Here is a 14,559-nt window from a genome sequence, read left to right as displayed (position 1 = left end):
TTCAAAGTCGCAAAATGATTGGCAAACTGCTTTCAATTTACAAAAATGTAACATGCACTTCGCCCGCATCTCGTGGTCGTGCGGTAGCGTTCTCGCTTCCCACGCCCGGGTTCCCGGGTTCGATTCCCGGCGGGGTCAGGGATTTTCTCTGCCTCGTGATGGCTGGGTGTTGTGTGCTGTCCTTAGGTTATTTAGGTTTAAGTAGTTCTAAGTTCTAGGGGACTGATGACCATAGATGTTAAGTCCCATAGTGCTCAGAGCCAACATGCACTTCAAAACATGAAAAAATCTTACAACTCAAATATGATGCACAATTAGAATCATTCACCTTCTACAACTATCTGGGCATAATAATTTGTAAACATATAAATTGGATAGTCACTTAGGTTCAGTCATATCTATAGCAGGGGGCTGCCATCAATTAATTGGCAGGATACTGGAAAAACGCATTAGTCTACAAAAAGAGACTCCTCACAAATCACTTGCATTTCCTGTCTTAGCGTATTGCGCAAGTGTGTGTAACTCTCACCACACAGAGCTATCAGTGGGGGTCGAATATATGCACAGAAATGCAACATGAATGGTCACAGGCTTGTCTGAGTCATGGAAATATTGAAAAACCCAAATTGGCAGACCCTTGAAGACAGGTACAAATTATTCCGCAAAAGCTGCTTTCATAGAGGTACACAATACAAAACTAGACTAATTACAGCATGCACAGTGTCACTGAAGCAGTTATTCTTCCTGCACTACATATTGGCAATTGGTACAGGAGGAAACCTTAACATGTGACGCCTTGCTAATTACCCTCTGCCATCCACTTCACAGTAGTTAGCAGGGTACATAAGCAGATGTACATGGAGTAGCAGGGAAGATAGATATTTATTGTGTAACTAGGTTGGTGGTGGTCTGATACCTGACAAGAAGACCCCAGTGTTTTTGGTTCTTCAATGAACATAGATTTAAAATTAAAGGAACAAGAACACAGAACATATAGAAGATATTATTATGTACCCTCACATGTCTTCATTTAATTACAGCAACAACCATGAAGATTGGTAAGTGAATTCAAAACAAATAATTTACCTTGTGCCAGCCCTTCAGGGGCCATTTTCTTTTCTTGTGCAGGTACCCAGTGGCCACATCTGGCTTCTTATCAAATCTCTGTCCTTCTTTTAAACCTTCTAGAATTTCCCATTCAGATCCACGTCGTGTGGTTCTTTTATTTGGAACTGGAATAAATAAGACCACAACATAAAAACATCATCTCATGTAGAATTGTAATGACTGAAATAAAATTTTAATTTCAAAATCACTTGTCACAAGTAGATTATATTTTTCTTGTTGTTGTTGTGGTTTTCAGTCCAGAGACTGGTTTGATGCAGCTCTCACTGCTACTCTACCCTACGCAACCTCCTTCATCTCCGAGTAACTACTGCAACCTACATTCTTCTGAATTTCCTTAGTGTATTCACATCTCTTGGTCTGCCTCTACGATTTTTACCCTCCGCACTTCCCTCCAGTACTAAATTGATGATATCTTGATGGCTCACAATGTGTCCTACCAACCAATCCCTTCTTCTACTCAGGTTGTACCACAGATTTCTCCTCTCCCCAATTCTATTCAGTACCTCCTGATTAGTTATGTGACCTACCCATCCAATCTTCAGCATTCTTCTGTAGCACCACATCTCATAAGTTTCTATGCTCTTCTTATCTAAACTGCTTATTTCCATGTTTCACTTCCATACATGGCTACACACCATACAAATACTTTCATAAAGTACTTGCTGACAATTAAATCTATATTTGATGTTAACAACTTTCTCTTCTTCAGAAAAACTTTTCTTGCCATATCCTCCCTCCTTTGACCTCATCAGTTATTTTGCTTCCCAAATAGCAAAACTCATTAGTAGTTTAAGTGTCTCATTTCTTAATCTTAAGCCTAGTTTACATGATGACACTAGGTTACAGGCAACTGCGTTACCGGCCACTGCGCACGTGCACCACGCGTTTGCACAACTCGGTGGTGAAACTAAACGCTTTTGGCGTGTTTCAACTTTGGCGGCACTAGTTGCACGAGTTTTGAGGTTGTGTGTGTTTGTAGAGTGTAGACAAACTTAAATATGACGTGGGGAATGGAGAATAATGTTTGTTTTTTGAATATCATGCTTTGCATGGATTTCAGTGAGGCTGATTACAAAAATAAGCAACATATTGCTGCTGCTGAGACTGTCATGTGTGATCATAACCTAGATGGTTTGACAATATCTGAGCTGAAGGGCAAAATTTATTGAGGCTATACAAACTCAAGAAGCTGCATTCTTTATTGACTATTCATCTATTTAAAACATCATTGCAGTGCTCCCCATTCACATATGTTAGAATTTTGAAATATTGCCACTGTACAGATCTATCTCCAAGAGATTAGTTTGCAAACTATTCTCTTGCTAATGTGTCCTGCTTTGAATAATTATTGTTGCTAATATTAATAATATTACTGCTAAAGTTAATAATTATTGGTGTTAATGAAATAGCGTCATCACCAACTAAAACTGTATCTTACAGCATACTGAGTGTTCTCAGTTGTGATGCACACAATATGATATGTAATTTCAGTTCTAGCGACAGTGCTTCATGCATTACAATACATTTATTCCTTATTGTATAATTAACTCTATTTAGAAGAAACGTGAACAGTTCTGGTGACATTCAAAGGTAATTAAAAGAACTTCTTGGATCTTCCATTATAAATTATTTCAGCAAGGATGCTGAGCAACCGAGCTGACACCTTTTCTTCATCCAGTCACGAATCGAAACACATTTCTTATTTTTTTCTTATGCAGTGATTCCACGAAACAAGCTTTAACTCCGTCACAACTCGTGTGATGTGCAGCTGCCAAAACTTTCATTTCAGACATGACTCAGGGACCCACAAAGCGACGAAACTGAAGTGTATACTGGTGTCGCCGTTTCTACAGTCATATATGAAAGATTATGCCACAAATTCCTCTTCCCTCCAATTCTGTTCAAACCACCTCATTAGTTACGTGATCTACCCAGCTAATCTTCAGCAGTCTTCTGTAGCACCACATTTCAAAAGCTTCTATTCTCTTTTTTTCTAAACTATTTACTGCCCATGTTTCACTTCCATACATGGCTACACTCCATACAAATACTTTCAGAAAAGACTTCCTGACATTTAAATCTGTACTCGATGTCAAAAAATATCTCTTCTTCACAAATGCTTTCCTTGTCATAGGCAGTCTACATTTAATATCCTCCCTATTTCGACCATCATCAGTTATTTTGCTCCCCAAATAGCAAAACTCATTTACTACTTTAAGTGTCTCATTTCCTAAACTAATCACCTCAGCATCAGCAGATTTAATTCAACTACATTCCATTATCCTTGTTTTGCTTTTATTGATGTTCATCTTATATCCTCCTTTCAAAATACTGTCCATTCCGTTCAACTGCTCTTCCAGCTCCTTTGCTGTCTATGATAAAATTACTATGTCATTGGCAAACCTCAAAGGTTTTATTTCTTCTTCATGGATTTTAATTCTTACTCCAAAGTTTTCTTTTGTTCCCTTTACTGCTTGCTCAGTATACATATTGAATAACATCAGGGATAGGCTACAATCCTGTCTCACTGCCCTCTACACCACTGCTTCCCTTCAGTGTCCCTTGAATTAACTGCCCTCTGGTTTCTGTACAAACTGTAAATATTGTTCCAGTCAACAATGTCAAAATCTTTCTCTAAGTCTACAAATGCTAGAAACATAGGTTTGCCTTTCCTTGATCTATCTTCTAAGACAAGTTGTGGAGTCAGTATTGTCTCGTGTGTTCCTACATTTCTACGGAATCCAAACTGATCTTCCCCGAGGTCAGCTTCTACCAGTTTTTCCATCTGTAAAAAATTCATGTTAGTATTTTGCTACCATGACTTATTAAACTGATAGTTCAGTAATTTTCACATCTGTCAAAACTTTCTTTTTGTGGAACTGGAATTATATTCTTCTTGAAGTCTGAGGGTATTTCACCTGTCTCATACATCTTGCTCACTAGATGACAGTGCTTTGTCATGGTTGGCCCACACAAGGCTATCAGTAGTTCTAATGGAATGTTGTCTAGTCCTGGGGCCTTGTTTTGACTAAGGTCTTTCAGTACTCTGACAAATTCTTTGCGTAGTATCATACCTCTCATTTCATCTTCATTTATGTCCTCTTCCATTTCCATAATATTGCCCTCCTGTACATCACCCTTGTATAGACCCTCTAGATACTACTTCCACCTTTCTGCTTCCCTTCCTTGCTTACAAGTGGTTTTCCATCTGAGCTCTTGATATTCATACAGGTGGTTCTCTTTTCTCCAAAGGTCTCTTTAATTTTCCTGTAAGCAGTATGTATCTTGCCCCTAGTGATATATAAATTTGTCCTCCAGCCATCCCTGCTTAGCCATTTTGCACTTCCTGTCAATTTCATTGTTGGGACGTTTGTATTCCTTTTCACCTGCTTCATTTACTGCATTTTTATTTTTTCTCCTTTCATCAATTAATTTCAATATCTATTTTTCTTATTTCTACTACCCCTCGTTTTTTTACCTACTTGGTCCTCTGCTGCCTTCACTATTTCATCTCTCAAAGCTACCCATTCATCTTATATTGTATTTCTTTCTCCTGTTCTTGTTAATCATTCCCTAAAGCTCTCTCTGAAACTCTCTTCAACCTCTGATTATTTCAGTTTATCCAGGTACCATCTCCTTAAATTCATACCTTTTTGCAGTTTCTTCAGTTTTAGTCTTCAGTTCATAACCAATAAATTGTGGTCAGTTTTGACATCTGCCCCTGGAAATATCTTACAATTCAAAACCTGGTTCCTAAATCTCTGTCTTACCGTTATACAATCTGCATGAAACCTTCCAGAGTCTCCAGGCTTCTTTCATGATTCTTAAACCAAGTGTTAGCTATGATTAAGTTATGCTCTGTGCAAAATTCTACCACGCAGCTTCCCGTTTCATTGCTTACCCCCAGTCCACAATCACCTACTACTCTTCCTTCTCTTCCTTTTCCTACTTTCAAATTCGAGTCCCCATTACTATTAAATTTTTGTCTCCCTTCACTAAGTGAATAATTTCTTTTATCGTACCATTCATTTCTTCAATCTCTTCATCATCTGCGGAGCTAGTTGGCATATAAACTTGTACTACTGTGGTAGGCATGGGCTTCGTGTCTATCTTGGTTACAATAATGCGTTCACTATGCTGTTCGTAGTAGCTTACCCACATTCCTATTTGTTATTCATTATTAAACCTGCTGCTGCATGATGCCTACTTGATTTTGTGTTTATAAACCTGTATTCACTGACCAGAGGTCTTGTTCCTCCTGCCACCAAACTTCAATAATTTCCACTATATTTAACCTTAACCTGCCCATTTCCCTTCTTTAATTTTCTAACCTATCTGCCTGATTAAGGGATCTGACATTCCTCGGTCTGATCTGTACAACATAAGTTTTCTTTCTTCTCATAATGACGTCCACCTGAGCAGTCCCCACCCGGAGATCCGAATGGGGCCTACTTTACCTCTGGGATATTTTACACAAGAGGATGCCATCATCGTTTAACCATACAGTAAAGCTGCATGCCCTCGGGAAAAATTACGGCTGTCTTTCCCCTTGCTTTCAGCCTTTCGCAGTACCAGCACAGCAAGGCCATTTTGGTTAATGTTACAAGGCCATATCAGTCAATCATCCAGACTGTTGCCCTTGCAATTACTGTAAAGGCTGCTGCCCCTGTTCAGGAATCACACATTTGTCTGGCCCCTCAATAGATACCCCTCTGTTGTGACTGCACCTACAAGATGCACTGAGGTACACAAGCCTCCCCACCAATGACAAGACCCATGGCTCATGGGGAATGGGGGTCAGGGGGGTAGATTATAAAGCTGATTTAATTTCTAAACAGCAAAGAATAACTAGCTGGTATACAACTTTCAGCTCTGATGTCAAATACAGAATTCAATAAAATCTCTGTAAATAAGTTAAGCTAAATTAAACTAAACTCCATCCAAACAGGCCTCGGAAGGCATAATGGTACCTCAGCCCACAGGTGTTACTGGATGCAGATATGGAGGGGCATGTGGTCACCACACCGCTCTCCCTTCATTGTGTCAGTTACGAGACTGGAGCTGCTACTTCTCAATCAAGTAGCTCCTCAGTTTGCCTCACAAGGGCCGAGTGCACCCCAGTCGCCAACAGCGCTCGGCAGACCAGACGGTCACCCATCCGAGTGCTAGCACAGCCCAACAGCGCTTAACTTCGGTAATCTGACGGGAACTGGTGTTACCACTGCGGCAAGGCCAAGGCTTGTTTTATCTGGCTGCTTAATTAACATACTTTGAAAACTGCACATTTCTTAAAGTCTAAAAACATCTATTAGCTGTTATACTGCCTTCACTTCAAGTTTTCACTGTTCTGGTATTTATTTGCAGATAATTTACACCCATATAATCAGATACCTGTAAACTGAAACAAATTCACATTATACAGAGACTACAATCATTCTTTCCATGCTCCATGTGTGCACGGAATGAGGAAAAAGCCCTAACAACTGACACAAGGGGTGCAGCTTCTGCAACACACCTCACAGTAGTTTGCAGAGTATAGATGTAGATTTAGATGTAACCTATAAACTGAGATGACTAAAGCGAAGGGATACCCTCGATATCATGTGGGACCTGTTTTTGCCTAGTGTAGTGCAGCAACTCAACGTGGTACGGACTCCACAATTCACTGGAAGTCCCCTGCAGAAATATTCAGCCATGCTGCTTCTACAGCCATCCACAATTGTGAAAGTGTTGTTGGTGCAGGATTTTGTGCACGAATTGACCTCTCAATTATGTCCCGTACATGTTGATGGGATTAATGTCAGGCAATCTGAGTAGCCAAATCATTCGCCCAAATTATCCAGAATGTTCTCAAAATCAGTCGTGAACAACTGTGGGTCAGTGCACGGCACACTGTCATCCGTAAAATGATAAGCCCACGAATTGTCACAAATGGTCTCCAAGTAGCTAAACGTAACCATTTTCAGTCAATGACCACTTCAGTTAGACCAGAGGACCTCGTTCATTCTGTGTAAACACAGACCACACTATTATGGAAACATTACCAGCTTGCACAGTGCCTCATTAACAACTCGGGTCCACAGCTTCGTGGGTCTGTGCCACACTGGAACCCTGCATCGGCTCTTACCGACCAAAGTTGGGACTCATCTGCCCAGGCTGCCACAGTTTTCCAGTCGTCTAGGGTCTGACCAATACGGTCATGAGCCCAGGAGAGGTGCTGCAGGCAACTTCGTGCTGTTAGCAAAGGCACTCATATCGATCGTGTGCTGACATAGGTCATTAACACCAAATTTTGCTGTACCACTATAATGGATAGGTTTGTTGTATGTCTCACATTGATTTCCATGATTATTTCATGCAGTGTTGCCCATCTGTTAGCAAATGCTGCTGCTCTCGGTCTCTAAATGAAGACCAATGGCCACTGCATTGTGCAAGGTGAAAGGTAATGTCCGGAATTTGGTATTCTTAGCATATTCTTGACACTGTAGATCTCAGAATATTGAATTCCCTAATTATTTCCAAAATGGAATGTCTCACATGTCTAGCTCAAACTACCTTTCCACATTCAAAGTCTGTTAATTCCTGTCGTGAGCCATTACCGTAGGAGACCTTTTCGTGTGAATTGTCTGCGTGCAAATGACAGCTCTGCCAATGCACTGTCCTTTCCTACCTGGTTTATGCAATACTACCGCCATCTGTATATGTTCGTATTGCTATGCCGTGACTTTTGACACCTCAGTGGATTCAAAGTTATCTAGATTGATTAAAAAACTGATAACTATTTGGTTCTTTGTTGTCTATCAATTATCTTTAGTCTCTTGTCAGATAAATTTGGTTTACGGTATTACTTGGTATGCCAAGTGAAATTTTTATCAATGTAGCCAGCATTCGTGTTCACTATCAAGATACAGAACATGAAAGAAGTTTCTTATATTATTCACCAAATAAAAAAAAATCGCACCTAATAGCACATTTATCAGTTTTATTTATGGGTGTATTTATTGTGAACACTACCAATTCTCTTCTCTGGAGTAAATACAAAAATAGCACTTCCCCTAGCATCATGTTGGTCTCCACACATGACTGACTGCCTCAAATCTAAACTTTTTGGCACTCTCACTCCTTTTTCCTTTTGTTAAACAATCAAATATTTTCAATGAGATTTCAGACTTTTGAATCTATGACCTTACAATCTGCCACACACATGACAAGGCATTTAAATGAAACTAAAATAATAACAAGCTCAGATATGGTACACATTGAAGTGGCACTGAAGTTTTATAGCCTTACTGATACAAGATATAGAACATCAGCTCTAAAACATCTGCACGAGAAATTAAAGTAATGAGATACACTTCTAATGAACACAAGTAAAGTACAAAGTTTCTCCATCTGTTCATGCCCATCTTTACATAGCCACAGTTACATAATTTTCCCATCTTTATTTGACTGCAGTAACAACTTTCCTACAAAATATTAATAAATACTAACAATAGTTGCTAAACATTAGTTTCGTCTTCTCTCTGCAGCCTTCATCCTCCTGGCAACCAGTCATGGAGCTGGACAGCTGGTTGGAAACCATGTCCTATAAAAAGCCATGCAGTAGATCCAGGAGGTACAACATTGCTGCTTTCACAGATGACCCTTTTCTAATAAAATATGAAACACCTGTGGCAGGAACAGAACAGAAACTGATGATGGGATGCATGGCACAAAACTACACTTGGGTCCTTCATCTAGGTCATATGGTTTCTAAGTGTTGGGACGAGGAGTGAGATAAAGATGGACAAAAATGTTGCTTACATTGGGTGGATACCACATTAATAGTGATGGAGAATTTTGAGGATGAATTGAGAAACATACTTCAACAATTTTTATCCTACTCCATAAGTGGTATTCTGATGCCTCCCAATACTCAAAGTATACTTCTATGAGATTAATGCTTCAAAGCTCTTGCTGCAAGAATCATGTAAGTGTGTGAGACTTTGGCATATGTGTATCGTACACTTCTCCTTCCCTCATTCCAATCCCACCAGTGGTGTGTGCCAGCCCAAAAGAGGCCAAATCACAAGTAAAATCAATCACTGGAAGTACCAAGGCCAGTTCTTTTTATGACGGAATGACCATCAACTTTTGTCCACATATTATGAATGAACTCTGCCATACTAAGGTCAAGGACAAAGTAGACCACCCAGTCACTGTGCTTAGCACAACATGAGCCATAATAATTGTTGTTTCACAATGTGTGCCATCTGACCCATCCCCCAAGATCATCTTTGAAATGTACAGGTTGGGATGTTGCATTCAATGCGTCCTGATCTCAGTCTCTGCAAGTCCCTATCTTACACTTACCACTGTCCTTGTTCCCACCCTATTTTCTATTCAGTCCTTACTGCCACGGCTTGTTACTTCTAAGTGATCCCCCCCCCCCCTTCCACCTTTTCTGCCCATTTGAGTTAGATTTATTGGTCTACGTATAATCAACCACAGTGTTTTGCCAGCAATCTCCCACTGTCCCCTACACTGACCTCATCCCTTTCTTCCTACCCTCCCATCACTACATTCCCATGAAACTATCCTTGCCAGTGTGCTTTCCCTAAGTATATCTAGCTTCTCACCCCTAGCCATTTGCCTCCCTACTTCAAGCCCTCCAGGCCCACACCTTTTCTGCATTGCCCCTACCCTTCATTACCTCTCATTCCCAGTCATCTGTCCTTCCCTCTCTCCACCTCCACTCCATCCTCCACCTCCTAAGTAAAACTGTATCTCATATATAACATGCTATCTTAATTACCTATAAAATCTTAATTTAACTGTTTTGTTACGATAAAAATAACTAAAATTCACATACCAACACCATCCTTTGGGGGTGTTTTTGGCACAATATCAGTGGCTGACTCTGCAGACAGACTATTGCTCTCAACACTGCCCTCCTGAAACACAATACAAGAAATATATTAAAACGCATTATAATGATATAAAAGCTAGTATTGAATACTACCATGTACTCATCAAAGAGTAGCATCAAAATGAGGTTGTCATCTCTAGGTTTATCACTGCTCAATCTCATCTCAGCAAATGAAGAAAGAGACAACAAGCACATAGCAAAGGCTGAATCAGTGAAATTACTGAGTCAGAACATGCAATAAATACTTCAGAATGTGAAATGAGAATAAGAACTGACAGTCACTTATTTTAATTATTTATTCAGTTATGTGATTCGTTAAATATAGAATGTGTGTAGTATAAAATTTCATACATTGCATGTAGTGTTGTTGTTGTTGTTGTTGTTGTTGTCGTTGTTGTTGTGGTCATCAGTCCAAAGATTGGTTTGACACAGCTCTCCATGTTACTCTATCCTGGATAAGCCTCTTTATGTCCGAAATCTACTGCAACCTACATTCTTCTGAATCTGCTTACTGCATTCATCTCTTTGTCTTCCTCTAACCCCCCCCCCCCCCAAACACACACACACACACACACACACACACACACACACACACACACACACACACACACACACACACACACACCTTCCCTCCTGCACTAAACTGACAATTCCTTGATGTCACAGAATGTGTTCAATCAACTGATCCTTTCTTTCAATCAAGTTATGCCCTAAATTTCCTTTCTCCTTAATTCTATTCAGTTCCTCCTCATTAGTTGCACAATATACCTATTTAATCTTCAGCATTCTTCTGTAATGCCACATTTAAAAGCTTCTATTCTCTTCTTGTGCAAATTGCTTATCCACCATGTTTCACTTCTATACATGGCTACTCTTCACAGATCTTCAGAAAAAGGTTCTTAGATTTATACTCAATGTTAATAAATTTCTGTTCTTCAGTAACACTTCTTGCCATTTCTAGTCTACGTTTTACATCATCCTTATTTTGGCCAGCATTTTACAGTCCAAATAGCAAACCTCATCTTCCACATTTAGTATATCATTCCCTAATCTAATTCCCTCAGCATCCCATGATTTAATTTGCCTAAGTTCCATTATCCCTGTTTGAATTTTTTTATGTTAATCTATATATACAGGGTGGTCCATTGATCGTGACCGGTCCAAATATCTCACGAAATAAGTGTCAAATGAAAAAACTACACAGAACGAAACTTGTCTGGCTTGAAGGGGGAAACCAGATGGCGCTACGGTCGGCCCGCTAAATGGCGCTGGCATACATCAAACGGATATCAACTGCGTTTTTTAAAATAGGAATCCCGATTTTTTATTACATATTCATGTAGTATGTAAAGAAATATGAATGGTTTCGTTGGACCACTTTTTTCGCTTTGTGATCGATGGCGCTGTAATAGTCGCGAACATATGGCTCACAATTTTACACAAACAGCTTGTAACAGGTAGGTTTTTTAAATTAAAATACAGAACGTAGGTACGTTTGAACATTTTATTTCAGTTGTTCCAATGTGACACATGTACCGTTGTGAACTTATCATTTCTGAGAATGCATGTTGTTACAGTGTGATTACCTGTAAATACCACATTAATGCAATAAATGCTCAAAATGATGTCCGTCAACCTCAATGCATTTGGCAATACGTGTAACGACATTCCTCTGAACAGCGAGTAGTTCGCCTTCCGTAATGTTCGCACATGCATTGACAATGCGCTGACACAAGTTGTCAGACGTTGTCGGTGGATCACGATAGCAAATATCCTTCAACTTTCCACACAGAAGGAAATCCGGGGACGTCAGATCTGGTGAATGTGCAGGCCATGGTATGGTGCTTCAACGGCCAATCCACCTGTCATGAAATATGGTAATCAATACTGCTTCAACCGCACGCGAGCTATGTGCCGGAAATCCATCATGTTAGAAGTACATCGCCAATCTGTCATGCAGTGAAACATCTTGTAGTAACATCGGTAGAACATTACGTAGGAAATCAGCATACATTGCACCATTTAGATTGCCATCGATATAATCGGGGCCAATTATCCTTCCTCCCATAATGCCGCACCAAACATTAACCCGCCAAGGTCGCTGATGTTCCACTTGTCGCAGCCATTGCGGATTTTCCATTGCCCAATAGTGCATATTATGCCGATTTAAGTTACCGCTGTTGCAGAATGACGCTTTGTCGCTAAATAGAACACGTGCAAAAACTCTGTCATCATCCCGTAATTTCTCTTATGCCCAGTGGCAGAACTGTACAGGACGTTCAAAGTCGTCGCCATGCAATTCCTGGTGCATAGGAATATGGTACGGCTGCAATCGATGTTGATGTAGCATTCTCAACACTGACATTTTTGAGATTCCCGATTCTCGCGCAATTTGTCTGCTACTGATGTGCATTTTAGCTGTGACAGCAGCTAAAACACCTACTTGGGCATCATCATTTGTTGCAGGTCGTGGTTGGTGGCTGAACACTTTGTTTCCTTAAATAATGTAACTATTCGGCGAACGGTCCGGAACTTGGATGATGTCGTCCAGGATAGCGAGCACCATACATAGCACACGCCCGTTGGGCATTTTGATCACAATAGCCGTACATCAACACGATATCGAATTTTTCTGTAATTGGTAAACGGTTCATTTTAACACGGGAAATGTATCACGAAGAAAATACCGTCCGCACTGGCGGAATGTTACGTGATATCACGTACTTATAGGTTTGCGACTATTACAGCACCATCTATCACAAAGCGAAAAAAGTGGTCCAACTAAAATACTCGTATTTCTTTACATACTACACGAATATGTAATAAAAAAGTGGGGGTTCTTATTTAAAAACAAAAAACAAAAAAACGCAGTAGATATCCGTTTGACCTACGACAGCGCCATCTAGCTGACCAACCATAGCGCCATCTGGTTTCCCCCTTCAAGCTAGATGAGTTTCGTTCTTTGTAGATTTTTCGTTTGATGCATATTTCGTGAGATATTTGGCCCGGTCACTATCAGTGTATCACCCTGTATCTCCTGCTGCTTCCAAGGAACGTATTCCTGTCAACATTGTAAAAACCTCTCTCTAAGTCTACAAATGCTATAAATGTACATTTGCCTTTCCTTATTCTGTCTTGTTTGTTAAGTTGTGGGATCTGTACTGCCATGCGCGTTCCTAAATTTCTCCAGAAACCAAACTAATCTTCTCCAGTTTTTCCATTCTTCTGCAAATAATGTGTATCCATGTTCTGTCACCATCAATTATTAAACTGATAGTTCATTAATATTCAAACCTGTTGGCATCTGCTTTCTTTGGAATTGGTATTTAGATGGTTTCATTGTACTTTAATTTTAAGGGTATTTCCCTTGTCTAACACATCTTGCACACTTGTTGGAATAGTTCTATCTTGGCTGGCTCTCCAAGGATATCGGTAGTTCTGAGGAAATGTCATCCACTTTAGCAGCCTTGCTTCAACTTAGATCTTTCCACATACTGTCAAATTATTCTTACAGTATTACATATCCCATTACATCTTCATTTATTTCCTCTTCCCCTTTTCATAACATTGCCTTCAAGTTCGTTTCCATTGTACAGACCCTCTACATTTTCCTTTCACCTTTCAGATTTCGATTCTTTGCTTAGCACTACTTTTCCATCTGAGTTACTGATAGTCATACAGCTGCCTCTCTTCTCCCAAAAGGCCTCTTTAATTTTCCTATACGGAGTATCTATTTTCCCCCTAGTTGTCCAATTTCTATAGGATTGTTTTTGCACCTTAGCCATTCCTGATCAGCCATTTTGCATTTTCAGTCAGCCTCATTTTCCTTTTTTGCCATCTGTATTACCTTTTGCCTGCTTCATTTGCCACATTTTTGTATTTTTTCCTTTATCAGTTAAATTCAATATATCCTGTGATATGCAACGATTTCTACTAGACCTTGCCTTTTTACCTATTTTATCCTCTGCTGCCTTCACTGTTTGATCTTTCCTAGCTACCCATTCATCTTCTTCTTTACTCCTTTTCCCAGTTTCAGTCAATCTTTGCCTAATGCTACCTTTGAAAATCTCAACAACTGCTGGTTCTTTCAACTTATCCAGGTCCCATCTCCTTAATTTCGTACCTTTTTGCGAGTTCTTCAGTTTTAATATACACTACATAAGCAATAAATTATGGTCTGAGTCAACATCTGCTCCTGGAACTGTCTTAAAAGTTCAAATTCTGGATCCAAAATCTCTGTCTTACCATTACATACTGAATCTGAAACCTTTCAGTCTCTCCAGGTCTTCCATGTATACAACCTTCCTTCATGATTCCTAAACCCAAGTGTTAGTGGTGATTAAATTATTTAAATTCTCCCAGGCAGCTTTTGTAGTGCCCCCAGAATTTTACGAAAGTCTGGAGACACTTGTGTTCCAGCCGTTTAGAACATGCATTATTTTAAAGCAGGGTGTAAGGATGAGCATGGGATACTGCACCCATTTATTGTTTGTGCAGGCGAAACTGGAAGGGAGATAATTCGT

At 39.8% G+C, this 14,559-nt stretch overlaps 1 protein-coding gene across 1 annotated transcript in view; it reads right to left on the bottom strand.

The window, feature by feature from the left end:
- The window catches only part of LOC126092630 (oxysterol-binding protein-related protein 6-like), a 262,237-nt gene that overhangs the window by 187,474 nt on the left and 60,204 nt on the right, over positions 1-14,559 (bottom strand). Inside the window, exons 2-3 of the mRNA XM_049908352.1 lie at positions 9,980-10,061; positions 1,087-1,232 (exon numbers count right to left, since the gene is read on the bottom strand). Coding sequence (XP_049764309.1) covers positions 1,087-1,232; positions 9,980-10,061 — 228 coding nt within the window. The remainder of the gene's footprint in view (positions 1-1,086; positions 1,233-9,979; positions 10,062-14,559) is intronic.

Source organism: Schistocerca cancellata, chromosome 7, assembly GCF_023864275.1.
Source record: "Schistocerca cancellata isolate TAMUIC-IGC-003103 chromosome 7, iqSchCanc2.1, whole genome shotgun sequence".
Taxonomy (NCBI): Eukaryota; Metazoa; Arthropoda; class Insecta; order Orthoptera; family Acrididae; genus Schistocerca; species Schistocerca cancellata.
This window is presented reverse-complemented; position numbering and strand designations above follow the sequence as displayed.